Source organism: Onthophagus taurus, chromosome 1 (genome assembly GCF_036711975.1).
Source record: "Onthophagus taurus isolate NC chromosome 1, IU_Otau_3.0, whole genome shotgun sequence".
Classification (NCBI taxonomy): Eukaryota; Metazoa; Arthropoda; class Insecta; order Coleoptera; family Scarabaeidae; genus Onthophagus; species Onthophagus taurus.
Genome location: NC_091966.1, coordinates 33,629,416 through 33,649,159, shown reverse-complemented (window position 1 = coordinate 33,649,159; position 19,744 = coordinate 33,629,416). Strand labels below are relative to the sequence as shown.

The window sequence follows — 19,744 nt, the reverse complement described above, 5'->3', positions numbered from 1 at the left end:
AAAATAATACAAAAACGCCTCCATCACCACCACCACCACACTGTTGTAAAAAATATTTATTATAAATAACACAGCCATAAACACATTTTCACATAACCGGCACTAGCTTTAGCCAGTTTCCAATTTAATCGGTTTTTGGAGTTGATTACGGCTTGCGCTTTTCCTCTTAGGGGCTTTAGCTTTAGCTTTTATTAAAATAACTTTTGTTTTTCATTTCCATTCGTTTCATTCTTCTTCGTTTTGTTCTGGTTCTTTTTTTTTTTTCTGTTTTTTGCATCGACTTTTGCGTCTTCGTTTCTTTCATATAATCCGAAGGACGGGTACCTTCGTCACCTACTATCTTCACTTCAGATGAATACAGACAATGGCTGAGCCGAACACCTTCAACTTCCGCTATTTACGAACAAATCAGGGCCTCTAGGGACGTTCTTAATCAACAGAGAGCGGCAAGATTTACTTATAGCGCAGAAAATATTCATGCTGCACTTAAAGATGTAAGTGAGGAAAGAAAAATGGTTTTCAGAAACAAATATTTGTGATTTTTTTAGAGTGATGGTGGATATTATAGTTCGTATAGAACTGGGGCGACATCTACTTTGGATAGACATTTTACAAGGACTCATCAACAGGTTCCTGCGAGGTCTTTATCATCTCAACATATCACTGGGTCGACATCAGGTAGACACCAATAAAGAATTTATTATATTCTAAATTTATTATAATTGTTATAATTGCTTTTTGCTGTTGTCTCTTTTCTTATATTCTTTTGGACTTTGCAAAGTGCACTGTGGTCATTTCCATTTCATACCATAAAAAATCAACTGTTATCAATCCAACTGTTATCCAAATTAATTCATACTTTTATCTAACTTTTCCAATTAATATTTTATCTTATTTAGCTTTGGCTTCATCGAGATCGCCATCAATGAGAAGAATGCGGCAACTTTTGGAATTAGATTCCGTTCGGACTGGCGCTCCAAGTCCAGTTCCAACACCAAGTGGAACTTTGCCGAGAGGTCAAAGACAATTGGATATAAATCCTGCTGGTTGGAGATTATTTTAATATTTTTATTATTAATTTTTTCAAATTCATCATAAAAATGTTTTTTTTTAGAGTTCCTCAAATACAAAGTTGATAAAACTGGTGGAGGTGGGTTATCAAGTTTAACTTTAGGACCAGGTGGACAATTAACATCTTCGGTGCTTGAAGAACCAGTTAGTGGTATGTTATGGGTTCATCTTCTCGCTGGTCGAGGATTAAGAGCTTCAACTGGGACTTCAACAGCTACAACTCCTGTTACGCCAAGTGGTGGAGCTCCAACAATACCAGGTTAGTTCATTATTTTTAAAGTTTTCTTCAAACATTTTTATTTTTATATAGGTTCTACTGGTCTTCGCGATTTATATTGTGTTCTTGAATGCGATCGAGTCCATAAAGCACGAACAGTGGTTCGTACTGGGGATTTAATTTTTGATTGGGATGAAAGTTTCGAACTTGACCTAGTAAATAACCGCGAATTGGATTTGTTGATATACTCGTGGGATCCTCAGTATAGGCACAAGTTATGTTATAAAGGATCCGTACATTTACCTTCTTTATTGAAATCGGGTCCTTTGCATCAGTTAGCATTGAAAATCGAACCTAGGGGAACTTTATATTTGAGACTTCGACACACTGACTCACAGAGTTTGTACAAAAGACGAGGTCTATCCAATTTAACATTATCAAGAACTACACCGTTATTTGGAGTTGATTTAGAATCTGTGGTAAATATTAAAACATTAAATATATGTTGATCAATCAACATTTTTTTTTTGATTTAAAGGTTAGTCGTGAAAATAAAACCGGTGGTGTTCCTGGAGGAGTTCCAACCGGATTAGTTTCTGCAGGTCAACAAATTCCTATTATAGTAAGAAGATGTGTTGAAGAAGTTGAAAGGCGAGGCTTGGATATAATTGGTTTGTATCGATTATGCGGATCAGCAACGAAAAAGAGAATACTTCGAGAAGCATTCGAAAGAAATAGTAGATCGGTTGATTTAACTCCGGATAATGTTCCGGATATTAATGTTATAACGGGAGTTTTAAAGGATTATTTAAGAGAACTTCCAGAACCACTTTTTACAAAGTGTTTGTATCAAATGATGGTGGATGCTTTAGGAGTTTGTTTGCCAGATGATCCAGAAGGAAACGCTAAATTAATGTTTTCAATTTTGGATTGTTTACCAAGAATAAATAGAGTATGTAAATAATTTTTAATCAATAACTTTTTAATAAATTTTTCTTAATTTAAAGGCGACATTAATTTTTCTTATGGACCATTTGGCTTTGGTTGTATCAGCATCAGATCGTAATAAGATGTCGGCTCAAAATTTGGCAACTGCTTTAGCTCCTCCTTTAATGTTACATTCTGCGATGGATGCTATCACGTCGGGTTTGAAGAGTGATTTGGATTATACACAACCGATAAGCGTTCTCAAGTATTTGCTTCAGATTTGGCCAGTTCCAAAGCATCACTCAGGTACTGTTTCGTTTACCGACCGGATAACGTACGTATTCATTACTGATAGTAATTCCCAAATGAAAAGATACGCATCTGCATGCTCTTCTGCTTGATACGTTAATTTTTTTATTATTTATTTGGCATGCACGGGTAGAGTACTAAAAAAATATTTAAAGAAAACCTTAGTGTTAGAAAGAGGCGAATAACACAAGTCGTTCATTTCTTAGTTAGGCAAGCAAAAATATCCCTTAAAAGTCCTTTCATCTTCTTCTTCTTTCCGTTATCATGTTCATCATCATACAAATTTACACAAAATCCTTCTTCTATGCGTTTTTTTACGATTTTAATTTATTGTGTTTTGTTTAATTTCTTCTTAAAATTCCGGAAATTTTCTTAACTCGATTTTTGTTCTTGTCGTTTTGGTATTGAGAGGTCGTACTTTTCAGATAGGTCGTCGCGCCAAGCCACTAGGGCCGCGTGGAGACAGTCGCAGTGCGTCGCAAGTGGGCAGCATGCAACCGGGGGTGCCCCATCAGCAACATCAGGTTCAGCAGCAGCAGCAGCGCGAGCAGTCTCGGGCCTTAGCGGGTCCGTTAGTTCCTCCTCCTCGCTCAGCAGCATTGGGCCAACGAGGCCCTGCGCCACAGGTCCTATTACAGCAGACACTAGTAAGTTACAAAACTTTTCGCGTTAAAAAGTAGGATTTAGTATAATTTTGCTTTGATTATGCTAATTACGTTCAGATTTTGTGTGATCAAAAAGAACCTAGTGAACGAATTATTGAATGATTTACATATTGTTTTAGCACAGCCTATCTAAAAGTGTATTTAAATCTTAACAACGAACATGATTTCACTATTACAATTTAAATACTAAATTAGACGTAATTGGCTGTCAGCCAATATGAAAGTTGGAATGTTTATTAAAAATTCTTAGCATCTCTTCAATTTTATAATCATAAAGTTCAGTATTAAAACTATTGTAGGTAAGTTATAGATCAAACCGGCATCGGCATGAACATACGCCAAAATGATCTGGTTATTTGGTCTATCCAGCACTTCAATTGATATTTCTGGATCTTTATGTACTCTGAGAGCATTGGCCTACAATCCTTCTCAATATCTATCTTTCGAAGACGTCTATGCTGTTTGGCAGTTTCTGAGTTAGCGTCATGGTCTTTATGTTCCTATATATATCCTTAGACTTTATTGTATAGGCTATTTCATTGTAAGCTTTGTTGGGTAGCAGTATTCTTCTACGTATTTCTGCAGCCTGGCTGCCATCCATCGCTAGCTTCATTCCAAGATATACGAATTGTGAGACCACTTCCGTGTAACCACCCACGACTCTGCCTGGCCTAGTCTGCATCATTATATTCGCTTTTTCTATATTTGTTCTCGGCTCCACCGGCTTAACCACGTCCTTCATTCATCTATAAGTTTGTTCTGTATCCCTATGGCCTAAGATGTTGTCCGCATAGGCCACCAGCTGTACTGATTTGTTTGTCAGTAGATTCGATCTTCCTATTTTCATGTTTCGTATGGCATGTTCTCGTGCCATATTAAATAATGTTGGTGCCAGCTCATCCCCTTCTTTTAGTCCTTGTGTAATATTGAAAACTTTTGTCAGCTGTTCTTGTATGTGTACAAGCTTGTGTATTACTTAATGTTTTTCGTATCAGTCTTACGATCATGATTGGTCAACTCACACCGGATGCGGTCTGCAGTATTTACTTAGTCGTGAATAATTGATCTATGGTGGATTTTTCTTTCCGAATTCCTCGTCCCCTATTATTTTTTCTGTATACTCCTGTAGTCGCTGGTTCAGTATGAATGTAAATATTTTGTATCTCTTATAATTTTTCACCCTTCTGGTAAATAGGACATATTATAGACATATTACACTCTTATCATATCCTCATACATTCTTTGGATTAGGTCATATAGCCTATTGACCAAAAATTCTGTTTTTTATAACTATCGAGTATATGTTGTTAATCCCTGGCGCCATCCATTGCGAGAGCCTAAATGACATCCTTTATTTCAACAATACGTGGTGTTGTAATTGGGAGTCCACTGAAGGTTTCTTCGTGTTTTTGCTGCTATTACAGACTCCTTCATTTTCGTCTTTCTGTTTCCTCCATCAGCACAAGTTATTCCTTCAGTTTCTTTTTTGTTAGTTTCCACGTTGCGTTCATATCCTCGATTATTATCTTGGTGTCATTTTTTGGGGATGAGTCGATTTCTAGTTGATTACGATGTTACAGCTACGCGACTGGTTTCTCAGTTTGAACATTCTTTCACTTATGTGTTGAAAGGCTTAGGTGTTGATCTTATTCTGTTGTCCACTATGAACGCCATTCTCAATTCCTTCGGGTCTACTTGTTTCTGTATAGCACAGTGTAAAGCCGGATTTATATTTGTCTGACGTGTTGTGTCGTGATGCGCTCTGACGTAATGGTTAGTGTTCACATTTATATGTTGTATTCTGACGCACTCTGGCGATATTTTGAATCAATACAATCGTAGCACTCAGAGAGTTCATACGTGGGTTTATAATGTTTTCCCATGAATCTTCTGATTCAAATTATGAAAAAGATATTCATTTTATGGTACTGGCAACTCTTCTAAAAAAAGAAAAAGAGAGAAGATATTGGGTTCATCCAGTGAACAGAAAAAGAGAGGCTAAAGGAGAATTTCACGGCCTGGTTAAAGAGCTTGAGAGCGATGCCGATAATGTTAAATGTAATTAAATACATAATATTGAAAGAAAGAAGAAATGCAAATCTGACGAGTCATAAGACAGGTGTACACTTGTCTGATCTGTCGTTATGCGTCACTTTCCACTTCACTGCTTTGACGGACATCAGGATGCGACACAACACAAGGCACCACAACACATTGCGACACAAAAATATAAATCTCACCATAGTAAATGTATTCAACCGATACCGTTCTGACGCGTCACAACACGACACGTCAGACAAATATATATCCGGCTTAAGCGTTAATATCTCCGATTCCATCACCCAGCCATCGGGATTCCTGTATTGCCGTTATTGCTAACTTATACTTTTTTATTTCATCCAGCAAGGACTACTCGGTTTGAGCTTGCGATTTGTTTAGTATTCTTACATTCCATATACCTTTCTCATAATCCTCTTTCGTTTACATTTCCGTCGTGAATCGTCTCGTCTACTCCGAAACTTTATGTTAGGTAACCATACTTTTTTATCAGATTGGGTTTTTGGGCCATTTCTTCTCCTTCTTTCTTGGTTCTTGTCAGTCCTGGACCTGTCTCCCATTGGGATTGATTACCGCAGCCTCCCACAGGGTTGTTCAGAATTGAGTAGGAGAGGTTAGGAGGTGCTCTCAGCATACGGTACCGTATATTCACTTCATAACTCCATTTGAACATCGAATTCAATTTTTTCTTTTGGTCCCCAGTTTAGATCTATTAATCACCACTAGTAGTTCTACTGTTAAAACAACTATTCTTTTGTTCTAAGCACTAATAATTGGTTGATTTGTAAGGCCATTTTGTTTTAATCTGGTTGGATATGGAACTCGACATTTTTAAGTGTAATCGTAAGAATTCTTCCTAGATTTTGCTAATCTTGATCAACATTCTATGAAACAACCTACTATTTTGGTGTTCTGTATCACTTTTGGAAAAGATGGCTTGTATTCTTTCCTCTGTATCTCTAATAATGCAGAGTAGAGTGTCTTTTAATTTGTAGATTGTCCAAATTCTTAGTACACTTTATGGATACCTTCATAAAGGTTGGAAATAAGAGTTGAAAAGGTTTCATGGCTGCTGCTATAAGAAATAATATTAGAAAGTTATGAGTTTAGCTCTATTATTATTGCATTATTTATTTAGTAATTTTGTAGACATTATACATAATATATGATTTGTTTAGGGCCCATCATCAGTAAGCAGAGGTCCTTACCGTCCGCTTTCGCCTCGGGTCGGCCCAGCGGTGTCGGGAGTGGTGGGAACATCGTCGTCGTCGGTGGCAGCGGCGTCGGTCTCGTCCGTTCTTCGGCCACGCCAGGTGATTGTCTCATCGCCAGGATCCCCAAGCAGTAGTAGCGGGGACAGTCAATCCGGTTCTGACTCGGTGAAGCAGCAGCAGCAGCACTGCCTTCCGCCAAGTCGCGGTGCTTCCCCGGCCATTCGACCGTCGCCCTCCTCTTCCTCCGTTAAATGCTCGCCAAAAAATTCCCCATCGATATCCAGTTTAAGTCGCGCTTCACCTTCGATTCTTGCGGCAGCTTCCAGATCGGGAAGTCCAGCGATGCAGGCGAGTTCTGCAGGATTAGCTGTTACGATGGCTACGACAGCACCAACTTTCACTACCCTCACTGGTCTTCATTCGACCATTTCTAATATTAGCACCACCGCTAATAATTTGTATAGTTACACAACGCAACAACCGACTACTTATGCTAGCACTAATCCGTTTTTAACCGGGGCTTATCTTCAGTATACACCAGGTGGTGGTGATCATTATCATCAAAAACAACAATTTCCGTTTTCCGATGTCTTCGTAACAGAACAACAAAAATACGCAACGCTTAATTCAAAATCATCGACGTCGTCTTATGATACGGGAAGTGATCAACAATCTCGATATAACACAATCGGATGGAAATACCCGGAAAAATCATCGTATTTAAGCGATTTAAATAAATACGGTGTCAAAACGACGACGACTATGTTGCAAGAAACTAGTCCTAGTCAACAACCGGGGAATCTTTTGGCAGTTGAAGATACACCGACACCAACGAGTAGCATAGAAACGGAGGACAGTAATACAAGGGAAGTAGGGGAAAAAGATGTTGAAGGAGACGGGGAACAAAGCGACTGAGCGGTTAGTAACTTATTTACAAGAAAAAATTAGTAAATCGTCTCTAATAAAAAAGAATTAAATAAAAAAACACATACATTATACACACACACGAGGTATTTATCGAGGAAAAATTTAAATGTAATAGAATTTATATACATATATGGAGATTATTGTATATGTCTGCTTTATTAGAAATCAAACTCGAAGACAAAAATTATATATATACATAAATATTAACAGAAAAATAAAAAATATATATTATATGATTATTATTATATTACATATTCTAGATGAATAGAATTGTTGTTATATATTTATTAAATGAATTGTGGTTATTGTTATTTAGAAATTAAAATTATTTTTTTATTTTGAAAATTATTATCAAATTTTCTTTGGGGATACATTTTTTAAGCAAAATACAGGTATAGAATGTATGTTTGTAAGTTGTTATAGATATCTTTGGATAATTATTGCAACTGTTGATTTGATATTTTGCAAATTGATATAGGACGAAAACTCACTATTAAAGGAATTAAATTGTTTATTTAATAATTTTTGATAAATTAGAGAATAACTACTTGAATATTTTTATTTTTATTTTTACAATTTAAGATAAATATTAAATCATTATTTTAGGTCCAAACATTAACTTACTTTTCAAAATGTCCTAAACATATGATTTTGAACATTTGATTTTAACGCTAAAGGAGTACGAAAAGAATAGGAGTTCCACCTAAGAAGTGAAATATCAACTTAATGAACACCTTAACTTGCACTTTAAAAATCTAAGACTGGATCTTGATGTTTTTCGTCATGACGTATTAAAAGATATAATCGAAAGCAGCATAAGGTGAAGTTAAGAAATCGTATTGAGGTTGAATGTATGTTTAATTTAAAGGTACAATGTCTCTTGGTCTATCAGAAAAACCATACAAATTGGAGAATTTTTATTTTTAGTAATTCCTCGAAGATGTTTATAACGGATTGATCTACAACAATAAATTTAACTAAAGTATCAGACCTCATTAGACGTTTATTTTAATGAATAAAAGTCTAATTGTATATAATCCCCACTACCTTCACTAACTTTTTAAAGGACTACCTGATAATCACATTGATTACCAAGTAGCCGTTTGAAATCAAAAAGATCCTGAGGACGGTATTTAAAATAATCAATTAATATAGTAATTATCTCCATTTAAAGTCTTTTGGTTATAATATCGTCTTCGATTTACTGCTCTAGATTTGGTAAGATCTACTTGAGATCCAATTGAGATCTCCTCCTGTCATAATTGCTCTAAAAGTAGGTAGCTAAAAGCAGTAACTTGACTTACTGCTTTCGAACCGGGGAAAGTTGCTACCGTTCCTATCACGCGATCTCGACGTAAAATTACTAAAAAAATGTTCGCTATAGTAACTAAAAAGTGTTAAATATTAACATGACCGCTGTGACACAGCACAGATCGTCCAAATACGCAAATCGCAGATGGATTAACAAATTTGATAATAACGATATTCAAATGAACATTAACAATACTTAGATGACTCGGAGAAGTGATTTGAAACTGCTATAACATACAAAATTCACCAAACCCGCTTCTCTCAGGTCCAAATAAATTAATTTCATTGTACAGATTGATAATAATTCTATAGAACGATTAAACTAAAGATGTAGTCAGTTTCTCAGACATGACTTTGAGCTTAAAAGGTAAACTATTTGGACCAAGACATTTTTAGAGTCAACTTATTTCAGATGTTAAAGATTATGATTAGATTCTGGTTGGATTTTGGCAAAACCTCGAGATCAGGACATAAAGACAAAAATTAATAGTAAATATTTGGAGAAAAGTGGAAAGATGCTATTATATCCCATAGTTGGAATACGAGAAAGCCAAATATTGAGGAAATGTTTCGTGGAAATAGATGAGGAAAGATTTTAATCAACGATATTATTCTGAATAAGTTGCCTATATCCCAAATCTACAGCCAATCGGATTACCAAGGTTAACCACGACAGGCTAACATTCTTCGAAGAGGACGATGTGAGTAGACATCATGTGATCAGACAGCATCCCTTAAGAAAAGACAATTTCTAGCAAGAACATATTTGAATGAAAAAAATCAAAGAAATGTGTAAATGAAGAAGAAGCTGGACTCAGAGAAAGTAATAAGTATGAACAAGTTGGTAGCACTGAATAATAGCACTGTATAAGGAAACACGTTTATGGAAATTATACAAAAAGAGGCTACACGATGAAATAAACAGGCTCATATTGACGCAGAACAACAAAGGTGAAGGATTTATGAAAATAGATCGAAGACAATCACGTTCACTGCTTTTTCTGGAGTACATAGCCTGATAGATTATAGAATTACTGCCTGGATTCAGCAATAATATCTGATACGAATATAAATAAAAAGACTCAATCATTTTTTGACATGTTTAGGAGCTGTAAACAACTGTTATTGCTTATCTATCTGAGTCTAAATATGCTTATATCCGGTGTTATCTTTCAAACATTTGATTGTAGTATGATTATAGGCTGTCTTTAGGTTCAATCAAATATCAGAATTTCCCTACATGGCGCACTTGGTGTTGTAGCTGATAAATTGAAAAGAAAGATAAGAAGATAAGATAAGAAAGAATATATTTAAAAAGCATTAGTTATTGACACTTTTTGGCAAAAAGGTTTTGGTTTTTAGGGTTTGTAATTATTCGTACATGGATAGGAGATATCTATAGCTCTTTTGTTCACCTAACTTTTTTTTAAGTGATATTCTTGTAATAATTTTATTATTTTAAATAGAACTTTTTCCTTCTTTCTAGTTTTAATGGTAGAAGTATATTTTCGGGCAAGAACATCACTTTTTTAAAACGGTAATGATTTAATATGCTTTTGTGTGTTCATTAATCCTCTAATTTTCTTCAATTTGATTAAAATTATATTTCATTTAATGTGGCTTTCTCTACCTCATTTAGTTCATAATTATTAGATTCAAATCCATTGACTTTTTTTTTTGATCACTATTTGCGATAAAAAATGTTACTGGGTTTGTATAAAAAATCTAAGATTTCTCATTTTCCCACATCTACCTCATCAGGTGTTAGATATTTTGTCTTAAATCTTAGATCTAACAATCATCTAACTTCGTTTTCATTTCTACTTACCATCCTTAATTGGTTCAAGGATTGTATTTATAAGAATCACAAGTGGCATAACTATAGACATTCAGGCAGCATCTAACGATAGTTTATTCGTGATACTATAAAACCATTTTAAATCCTAGCATCACTTTCAACCTTTTAAAGTAATCCATGATAAAATATGCTGCAAAACTTAATATTGATGTAGATTTCGAAGGGTTTGTTCAAATATTCGTTATAAACAGGTTACAAAAACAACCGCAGATTTGACTATTTCGTAACTCTTTAGATGTAAATGTTGTCAGAAAATACGTTTTCGACTTTAAACTATATTTATTGACATTGGTGAAATCTTTCACCAATAAATATGGCTAGATCTGTCACCCATAAATATAGCAGCATTTCTACAATTATCAGATCCATAAATGCTTAGCTATTCTTTGTGACACTTTATGGTCGTCAGGTTACCTTGCAAATCTTTTTGTTTGCTGTGTTAGCTATGCTAGGATAGCAGCTTGAGAGACGCTAACTTGGTTCAAGTTCAATAATACACTTATAGTACACATAGTACCACACACATAGTATAAAATTTATGTTGCACCTTAGAAATAAGAAACGCCTCCTGTGAAATTACTTAAGAATCTGATGTTCGCAATAAACAGCTCGTATTCAAGAAATAGTGTTTAAGAATTTCTGCTGCTTTAAAAATATGAAGATATTAACAAGGCAAGAGAAATACAAGGAGAGGAATTAGCCTGTGATTGCTGTGGTATGATGACATACACAGTGAATAATCAGTGATTTTTAATTGGCCGAAAGGGTTTTGCCATAAATGCCTGAAAGACTTACACTACACAGTATAAATAACACCAAAGAACAGATTTTAAGGTGAATACATGTAGTTTCTTCCACATCGCATCACACTGCATCTCGAATATCTTCTTGATGGAAACCTATTCTTGACTCAAGGAGATTAAACATTATACAGAAGCAAATCCATGACAATGAATTTAGAGTTAGCATAATTAAGAAAATTAATCAAGAAAATATCTCAACTACTTTCTAAAAGCTAACTAGAAATTCCACTAAGAAAAAGGAGAATAAGACATGAAATCAAAAAAATCAATAAAATATGCTTACATTCCTTTAGAGCAAGCCACACTGGATTTAAAATAAACATGCCTAGACATCGAAACTGTGAAGTTATGCTTACGCTAATGATTTGAAAATGTTTGATTATTTTGTAAAATGTACTGGACATTATACGGTGCTTATTATGATATTCGATTGTTGTGTAGGGGTTGCGTCTATACACAGACTTCTGTTAATTGTGATTTTGTTAACTTTGTAAGCTTTGTTGTAAATTAATGTAAATTGGACATTTTTTAATGTTATTTTTAACAATATTTTTCTGAAAGACTAATTGACCACTAATTTAATCAAATTTAGATAAGACTAAAATAATATGTTTAATTAGAAAACCCAGAAAACATTTTGAATAATATAATTATTAAATAAATTTTATATATTCCTCAAAAATGGTGATACCAAACGACTCTAAGAATAAAAATGGTTTCTTTTTGCCGTATATCATTGTGAAAATATTAAATCTCTAGAACATCCATGGGATACCTGTATATGTAATAATTTTATTGTTATGATTAAAATGTCAAAATTTTATTTAAATTTAGAAAATAGGAGCGTGTTTATTTGTAAAAGAGCTTCGCTTTTTAATTTTAAATTAATTAAATTAAAAATGATTTCTTTATTACAAAAAATCTTCCTCTTATTATGATTTCGTAGATGAATTATATGGAAATAAACCAAAAAAACATATTGAATGACCTAATAATTGTTAAGGGCAAGCACAATTCTAATCCCACTTTGAAAAAAAAAGAAACGACTTAAATAATTCGTAATTAATTAATATTACGAGACAATTGAAAAAAGAAGCGATTTATATGAATATAAATTAATGAATAATTTAACAAAAAATGACTAGATTTATATAATAATATATATTTAGTAATTTACTAAATACGAAATACTATTACGAAAGAAATATGAAGCACAACTACTTGTATTAAGTTGATAAAAATCGTAAAACTGTATTTACAATTTTTAGTATTAATAAAGAGAGAAAAGAAAAGGAAAACTAATAATAATTAATAAAATAATTAATAACCGAAAGGAAAGTGACAAATACGCCCTTGATAATAAAAATAAAAAAATTTAATATCTTAAGTAGGCACAATTTTGAATGAAACGATGGAAATTACGACGATAATGGTCTTTGTGAGGAAATTTCACTGCCAAAACAAAGAAAAAAAATTGAAAAATTACAAAAAAATTAACTTGTAATCTCGTGTATCCTTTGTACCTAGATGTATAAATAAAACGCGTCATTGTCTATCATCGCGCTAGAAAATTAAAAAAAAAACGAGAATTGAGAGAAAATCCATCAAAAACATCATCATTACGATGTGATCTTAGCCTATAAAGTTAAAAAAGAATAACACTCAATACAAATCGGAGATCTAATTATAATTAAAATATAAACGTAAATAAAAAAAAGTATTTATACATGTATACATAACATTTACATAAACATTAAAAAAAAAACATTTTTTAGGATCTAAACATGTCATCTTTAATCATCTTTAAATGGTGTTTTTAATTTTCACCTTCAAATTCGATTCGAGAATTACTTGAATTTCGAATTTCGAAGAGTTAAATGTGAAACGAAGTTAATTTTCTTTTTTAGATCGTTGGAATTTTTCTACGATTTTAGATGTCACTTTGTAAATAATCCGTATTCAACGTTAACATAAAACACAAAGAATCGTCATGACATTATCATACGCATAAAGAAAAAATAAAGATAAATTTGTTTCGAATTGTTTGTAATATTCAGTATGAATTTTGAAATGAAAAGGAAAAACGGTGCCAAGAAATAAATAATACAAATAGTAAAAAAATCGAAAATCTCCTAACTCAATAATGTATTAATTGAAAATGCTCAGTATTTCATGATACAACAAAAAATTTGTTCACTCCATAAAAATGTTTTGATAATTAACAAGGTGTTTTGTTAGTTTTTCTTGTTGTATGGTTTTAATAATCGATGGAAATGTATTTGGTACAATTTTTTAGTGTTTGAATATAATATTTATAAATTAAATTCTTAATCTGGATAATCTAATCTAAGATTAAGTAAATGATAAAATTAGGTTATAAATTTATTCTATTTTACCCCAACACAATTTGCACAAAATTGAGGTTCTTGTAAACGGCTCATAAACTATTTACAAATGATAGATAAGATAAGATTTTAGTTCATGTTTTTTACTCTGGCTGCATCATTTTGTCTTGAGTAGTCTTGAAGTAGGAGTTTAAGATAACTATCAGTTTCCTTACTTTTTTAATTTAAATCCCATGAATTTGTAAAACTTAATTGTACTTGCTTATTTGTTTATAGCGATCAATTTTTCTGCAAGAGGAAAAATAGTTACTTATCATTCTCTGCCAAAAGCAATGAATAAAATGAAAGCGTTTACAACAAAGTTCTTCTTCAAATACCTTCTTCTACAACATCTCCGACTTTCTATCAGCTGTAATAACTCACTTTTGATTTTATCATCCAATATTTCATTATAGAGCACAATTTCTTGTGGACATCCTCTTCCATTTTTAAACTATCTCTTTGTTTTCAAGTTGAAGTTCTTACATTCTTGCATAGTATTACACAAGAATTGATAATAATCCTATAGAAATCCTCTATAAATATTTTGCATTCCTTAAATATTTCTTTGTGAGGCTTGGATATTCTAGTAATCTCTGTATATTCTTATAAATTTTCTGAAAATCTTTCAAATATTTTGCATATACTCAGAAATTCCAGGATATTCCTGAAAGTCCATTGAAATTGTCTGAATTTTCTGAGTGTCTATGTAAATATTTAAAAATCGTTACAAAATCTTCCGATTATATATTTATAAAATCTTTTAAAAACATGAATATCTACCAATCTATTTAGCATCTTTAAAAGATATTTTAACAACTTCAAAAATCATCGAAAACATTTTCTGGGTATCTACAAATATAACTGGAAATTCCCAGATATTCATAGAAATCGTGACAAATTCTCGTGGTCTTCTAGAAACTCCTTTTGAAATTCTCTAATTATATTTGGAAATCCATATACATTTTTTGAACATCTTTTGAAATTCTGTTTGAAACCCAAATCCATAAATATTCCTGAACATCCCAGGATTTATCTTCTAAATTATCAGATATTTCATGTTCTCATGGAAAATTCTCAGAAAATCCTTGGATACCTATGGAAACTTTTATCCTTTTTTCTAAGATAGTATAGATTTGTTCTTCAGTATAGCTTCTTCTGGCAGATTTAATCAAGTAATAGATATTAACCTCTGTTTGGGTCGTTTCGGTATCTTGGTTCCATGCTTGATGGGTTTTGAGTGAAGATATTGTTTCCAACTTGAGCGGCTTAGAATAAACTAGATGGGCGTAATTTCGTACAACCCCAGTTTTTGTGGCTTCATTTAAAGATGAATGCAATATTTAAAAAAAAATGAATTAGTGTTGGATATTTTATTTCAAATGCTATTATTTCAAAACTAGCCTCCCTAGACCAGCATTTGTTACTAACACATTCTGTCTCTCGCAATGATTGTGGTCTATCTATGCTTTTTTCAAGCTATTTTTGGCCATTTGTTAGCTCAATCGTTGGTATTTACACCATTGTGCTTCACACTTATAGTAGCGTAACTTTATTACAGCAAGATAATTGAAAAAGAAAGCAATTTCTACAAAAGGACACCGAATGAAGTGGAGATAAATGGAGATTACACGATATTTGTTAATACTACATACGAATCTACCTCTTCTTATAAGCAGAAGTTTCATCTGTACCCCGTTCTATTAAACAACAAACATTATGTCATCAAGATGATTTATCAAGAAGGTTAACAACAATTATAACTAAACCAAGAAGTCCAAAGAAGTCATACCATATAGTTGTTGTGGACGATGATCGTAAAAACAGACTTGGTAAAATTGTATTTTTCAAAATATATATGTGAAGTAAATATCTGTCCGGACTTGGGAATGACCTTGAATTGACCTTGGATGATGTACTCTATACTTGCTTACAGGAACATAAATCGTTTTGTTATCAATATTTATCAAACTAATCGAGAAAATGGTATATCCTTATGCGCATATAGTAATAATAATAAAAGTGTTAATTTTTTGGTTAGTTTTCGATCCTAAAACAAGCACTTATGAGTTGGAATCAGTGAGATACTGAAGATTATCGACTCATTGAATGTCGTTCCCGAAATCAAAATCGTCAATTCTAAAAAAGGTTTGTTGTCTGCACTCAGATTTCGCCGAGAAATCATAACAATTTGACAAACTAGAAAACCAATAGATAAGTAAAACAACTAATAAGTACTTGATTTGACACAAGTACTTGGTTTGTCACCCAAAGAAATAGAGCAGTATAAAAAGATGTAGATAAAAAAGAAAAATCCAGAAAAAATTTTACATATTGAATTCAGGCAATGATTTTTTTGCAAATTGTGACCATGTGATTCACATGAGGTTATCGTTTTTACAGTTAAATGTTATGACTAAGCTTTACCCTACTAGTACTTTGCTTTTCATAATATACATGAATATCATATCAAAAGATTTAAAAAGTAAACATAGCTCGTCAACTTCAGAATAATGAAAATATCTGGAAAAGAAATCTAAAACAAAAAGTGATGAAGTTCAACATTCATAGAAATGATGGAGTTTGTAAACCAAATTGAATTCTTAGAAACAAAGAGCGAAGAATTGGGGAAGATGTCAGACAGAGAATTAATAAAGCAAATCAAATTTACTAAATAAAATAAATAATGAATCAATAGACAAGATCACTTCAATATACTTAAGGTACTGTATGGATTAGAATCATAGGCAATGGTGGATAAGGTTACAACAAAAATAAGGGCATCTGAAATGAAGTACTAGAGAAAGTGGTCGGTGGGACTAGAAGAGATAGAATCAGAAACAGAATTGACAGGTAAGAACTAATACACAAGCAATGGTAGAGAAAGTCGATAATGAGCAATTCAGACCTTTACACAAACTTAAAGTATGTATTTGAAATGAGATTATAAGGACAAACGAAAAGATGGAGATCTCGCATCACATTTGACTATAACATCCTAAGAGTGGCAAGAAAACCAGAATAAAACATCCGAAGTCAAGATATTGGAACGTGGAACCTCAACTACACGAGATGGATTCTAGATCCAAGTAAATGTATAATTTTAAGACATAAATGTTATCTGATATGGAAAAGAACAGGATGAAGTGAACTCTCGTAATTTTGTCACGTTAGCTTATGTGGTTTCATTGTTGGTTTTGATGAGTATATATTATCAACTTGCCATTGACTCATGTTCCAATTTTGGAGTGTTAATAGTATATAACAAATGAAGTAGGTACTAGACATTGTACACTATTTTCCATCTCTTCGAATTAGCTTATCTTTCGATTCTCTTAAGTCTTCGAATTTGGAATTGTCAAGGAGCTGGATTGCCACGAGGATTCTATATTGGAATAACCATTCTTCAAGGCTGCTAGCAAAATTAGATATTTTCTTATCAATATTTTGTAGGTTAAGGTCCCTATGAAAATGCTGCAGTACCAGGATTGTTTCCCTATTATATTTCTTAAAACCTCCTTCCTTATGTTAGAAGCGTTGTGTAACATGAGTGTTAATTTTGCTGTCACTAAAGTATTTGTAACTTTCTATACTTTCTTCTTCTTCTTTGCGGAAGGCAATGAGCATTGTTTTACCAATTCTGTTCTGCCGGCATTTCTTGTGATGCAGACGACTATGTGCTGGTTTGCAATCTTTGGTAGTCTATTTTTTATTATGGCATCTATTTTCAGGAGTTTTTTCGCAAGCTGACTACTATATGTTTTTAATAAAGAGTTCAACCTCTTGATCTAAATAAATAATGTGAGATGTAGAAGAGAATGGTGAGTTTATATTTTTTTGTAAGACACTCAAAATCTTTAAAATTCCGAAAATTTTTTTATCGAATACTAAGATCCATAAGAAAACTAAATCGCCCTGTATAATTATTGAAAGAAAAAATAGAAATGGTGCCAATAATTTATGTTTCTTTATTAAATTTTTCTGAATCTGATAAATAAAACATTCTGAATATTGCAAAACATAAACACGAATGTCTCTTAACTCGCATAAAATTAATATAATTATTGAATTATTCGTAAAAATCTTTAAAAAACGCCGTACGATTGCTTTCAAAATAATGGTGAAATTTGAAGAAATAAAAAAAGCTTTGGTAGCAATATTTGTGAGTTGTAAATTTAAACGAAATAAATCTTGAACAAAAAAAAATCACGTTAGATTAACACCTAAATTAATATTATTTTATTGTAATCATTTTTTTAATTATTATTTTTAATCATTAAATATGAAACAGACTGTAAACCGACGATTTCTTTCATAATACTGTATCATTTAATAATTATAAAATAATAATTTATAATTAAAAAAGAACTAGGAACGCCTAATAAATATATATATTATATATTAAAATAAATATCGTACGATTTAGAAAGATTTCTGTGGCTAAGTATTGTATATTACGAAACATATGTACGATTTATCGGTATTATCATTGATATTATTGCGTCTATGTTTAGATAGATAGGGCGATTGATATTATTGATGAAAAGGGAGAAAAGAAATTAATAATAATTAATAAAAAAAAGCAAGAATAATAATAAATAAACGGGCTGATTAAACGTTGAAACATGAGGAAGCAAAATGAGAGAAAGAAAGAGCGAGTCGTTATTTATAAAAAAAATAGAGAATCACTTGCGAACTAGTCAATTTTCTGTTTTGTCAATTTGTAGATATCGAGAGAAAGATGAGAGAAAAATATGGTATTATCATAGTTAAATTTTTTAGACTGTTATCGATTTTTCGGAATTATATCTTCGCACCACGAACGAAATAAAAACATTATAAAAAATAAAATAAAAAAAAAAAAGAAAAATAATATGTATTTGTGGAACAACTTCGTGAACTTTATTTATTGATTTCTTTTAATTAATATAAATAGATGGAATGATTTCTTTATTTATTAATATCCCGGCCTAATTTCAGAATAAAATTTTTCTTATTAATTTTTGAGAGTGTCTATTTATTATTTTAGCTAGAATGTGTGCACATATCAATCTATTTATACTTTCCTACGTGAAATTAAAAAAAAAGTAATAATATGTATTTAGAAAGTGTGGGAGTGTACATTCGAGCGCTACAAAACTATTTATTAAAAAAAAAATAGTAAATAATTTTTGTGTAACAATAATTATTATTAAAAAAAATAATGTAAAAATCGCTAATATGTTTTACGTCATTTTTTCGTTTTCTTCGGATTATTTTTTAAGAATCATCACTCACATAAAAGACACAGATCAATTTCACCCTGTATTTAAGTAGATTTTACAAACATGAATTAAGGACTAATTAAATTAAAAAAATATGAAAAAAAAAACGTAAAAAATTGTTATTTGTACGGGCTTGGGCGGGAATTTCGCTATAAAAAATTATAAATCTTATTATTGGATAGTGCGTTTTTAATCTTTGGCTTTAGGTTACAAAAAATAAATAGATAACCACAAAAAAATGTATGTTGTAGTTTTAAGCGAAATCCTCCCGTTGAGGCCTTTCCGGAAAAACTATAGATGTTGAAACTAATTCTCTGATGAAGAATGAAAATAATAAAATAAAATGGATCAATGAATTATCAGTATTTACGATAGCTTGTCAAAAAATGTCGGCTACACCCTCCTATTATGTACTTTAAAAAAACAAGGTAAACGAATAAAAAAATTTCAGTTATACCTCGTACATTAATGACTTTTTTTATTTATTTTTTAAGTTTATTATTTATTTACCTTTGGGGTTCAATCTTCAAATATCCTATTCTAATTAATATTATATCATTAGTTGCACAAAATGAACTCCAAATTCCACTATTTTCTTAAAGTCAATGTCATCATTAGGTAATTGTAAAAAACTTTGCCTACAACAATTCTCATAACTCTACAAAAATTGTATTGCTACTAATTTCGCTTTACAAATTATTTGTATCTCCCAACAGCCCGAGACCGTTCTGGAATT

At 31.9% G+C, this 19,744-nt stretch overlaps 1 protein-coding gene across 5 annotated transcripts in view; it reads left to right on the top strand.

Annotated features, from left to right (window-relative positions):
- LOC111414307 (Rho GTPase activating protein at 100F) overlaps positions 1 to 19,471 on the top strand; it is a 53,310-nt gene extending 33,839 nt beyond the window's left edge. For 3 of the 5 annotated variants that reach the window (XM_023045615.2, XM_023045614.2, XM_023045617.2), the window contains 9 exons: positions 316 to 494; positions 549 to 678; positions 900 to 1,046; positions 1,115 to 1,330; positions 1,382 to 1,767; positions 1,827 to 2,240; positions 2,296 to 2,521; positions 2,954 to 3,171; positions 6,426 to 19,471. In XM_023045615.2, the coding sequence (XP_022901383.2) occupies positions 316 to 494; positions 549 to 678; positions 900 to 1,046; positions 1,115 to 1,330; positions 1,382 to 1,767; positions 1,827 to 2,240; positions 2,296 to 2,521; positions 2,954 to 3,171; positions 6,426 to 7,376 (2,867 nt within the window). In that variant the 3' untranslated portion in view covers positions 7,377 to 19,471. Of the gene's footprint in view, positions 1 to 315; positions 495 to 548; positions 679 to 899; positions 1,047 to 1,114; positions 1,331 to 1,381; positions 1,768 to 1,826; positions 2,241 to 2,295; positions 2,522 to 2,949; positions 3,172 to 6,425 lie in introns of all 5 variants that reach the window. The other 2 variants (XM_023045616.2, XM_023045618.2) reach the window with 2 other exon arrangements.
- Positions 19,472 to 19,744: the final 273 nt, after the last annotated feature.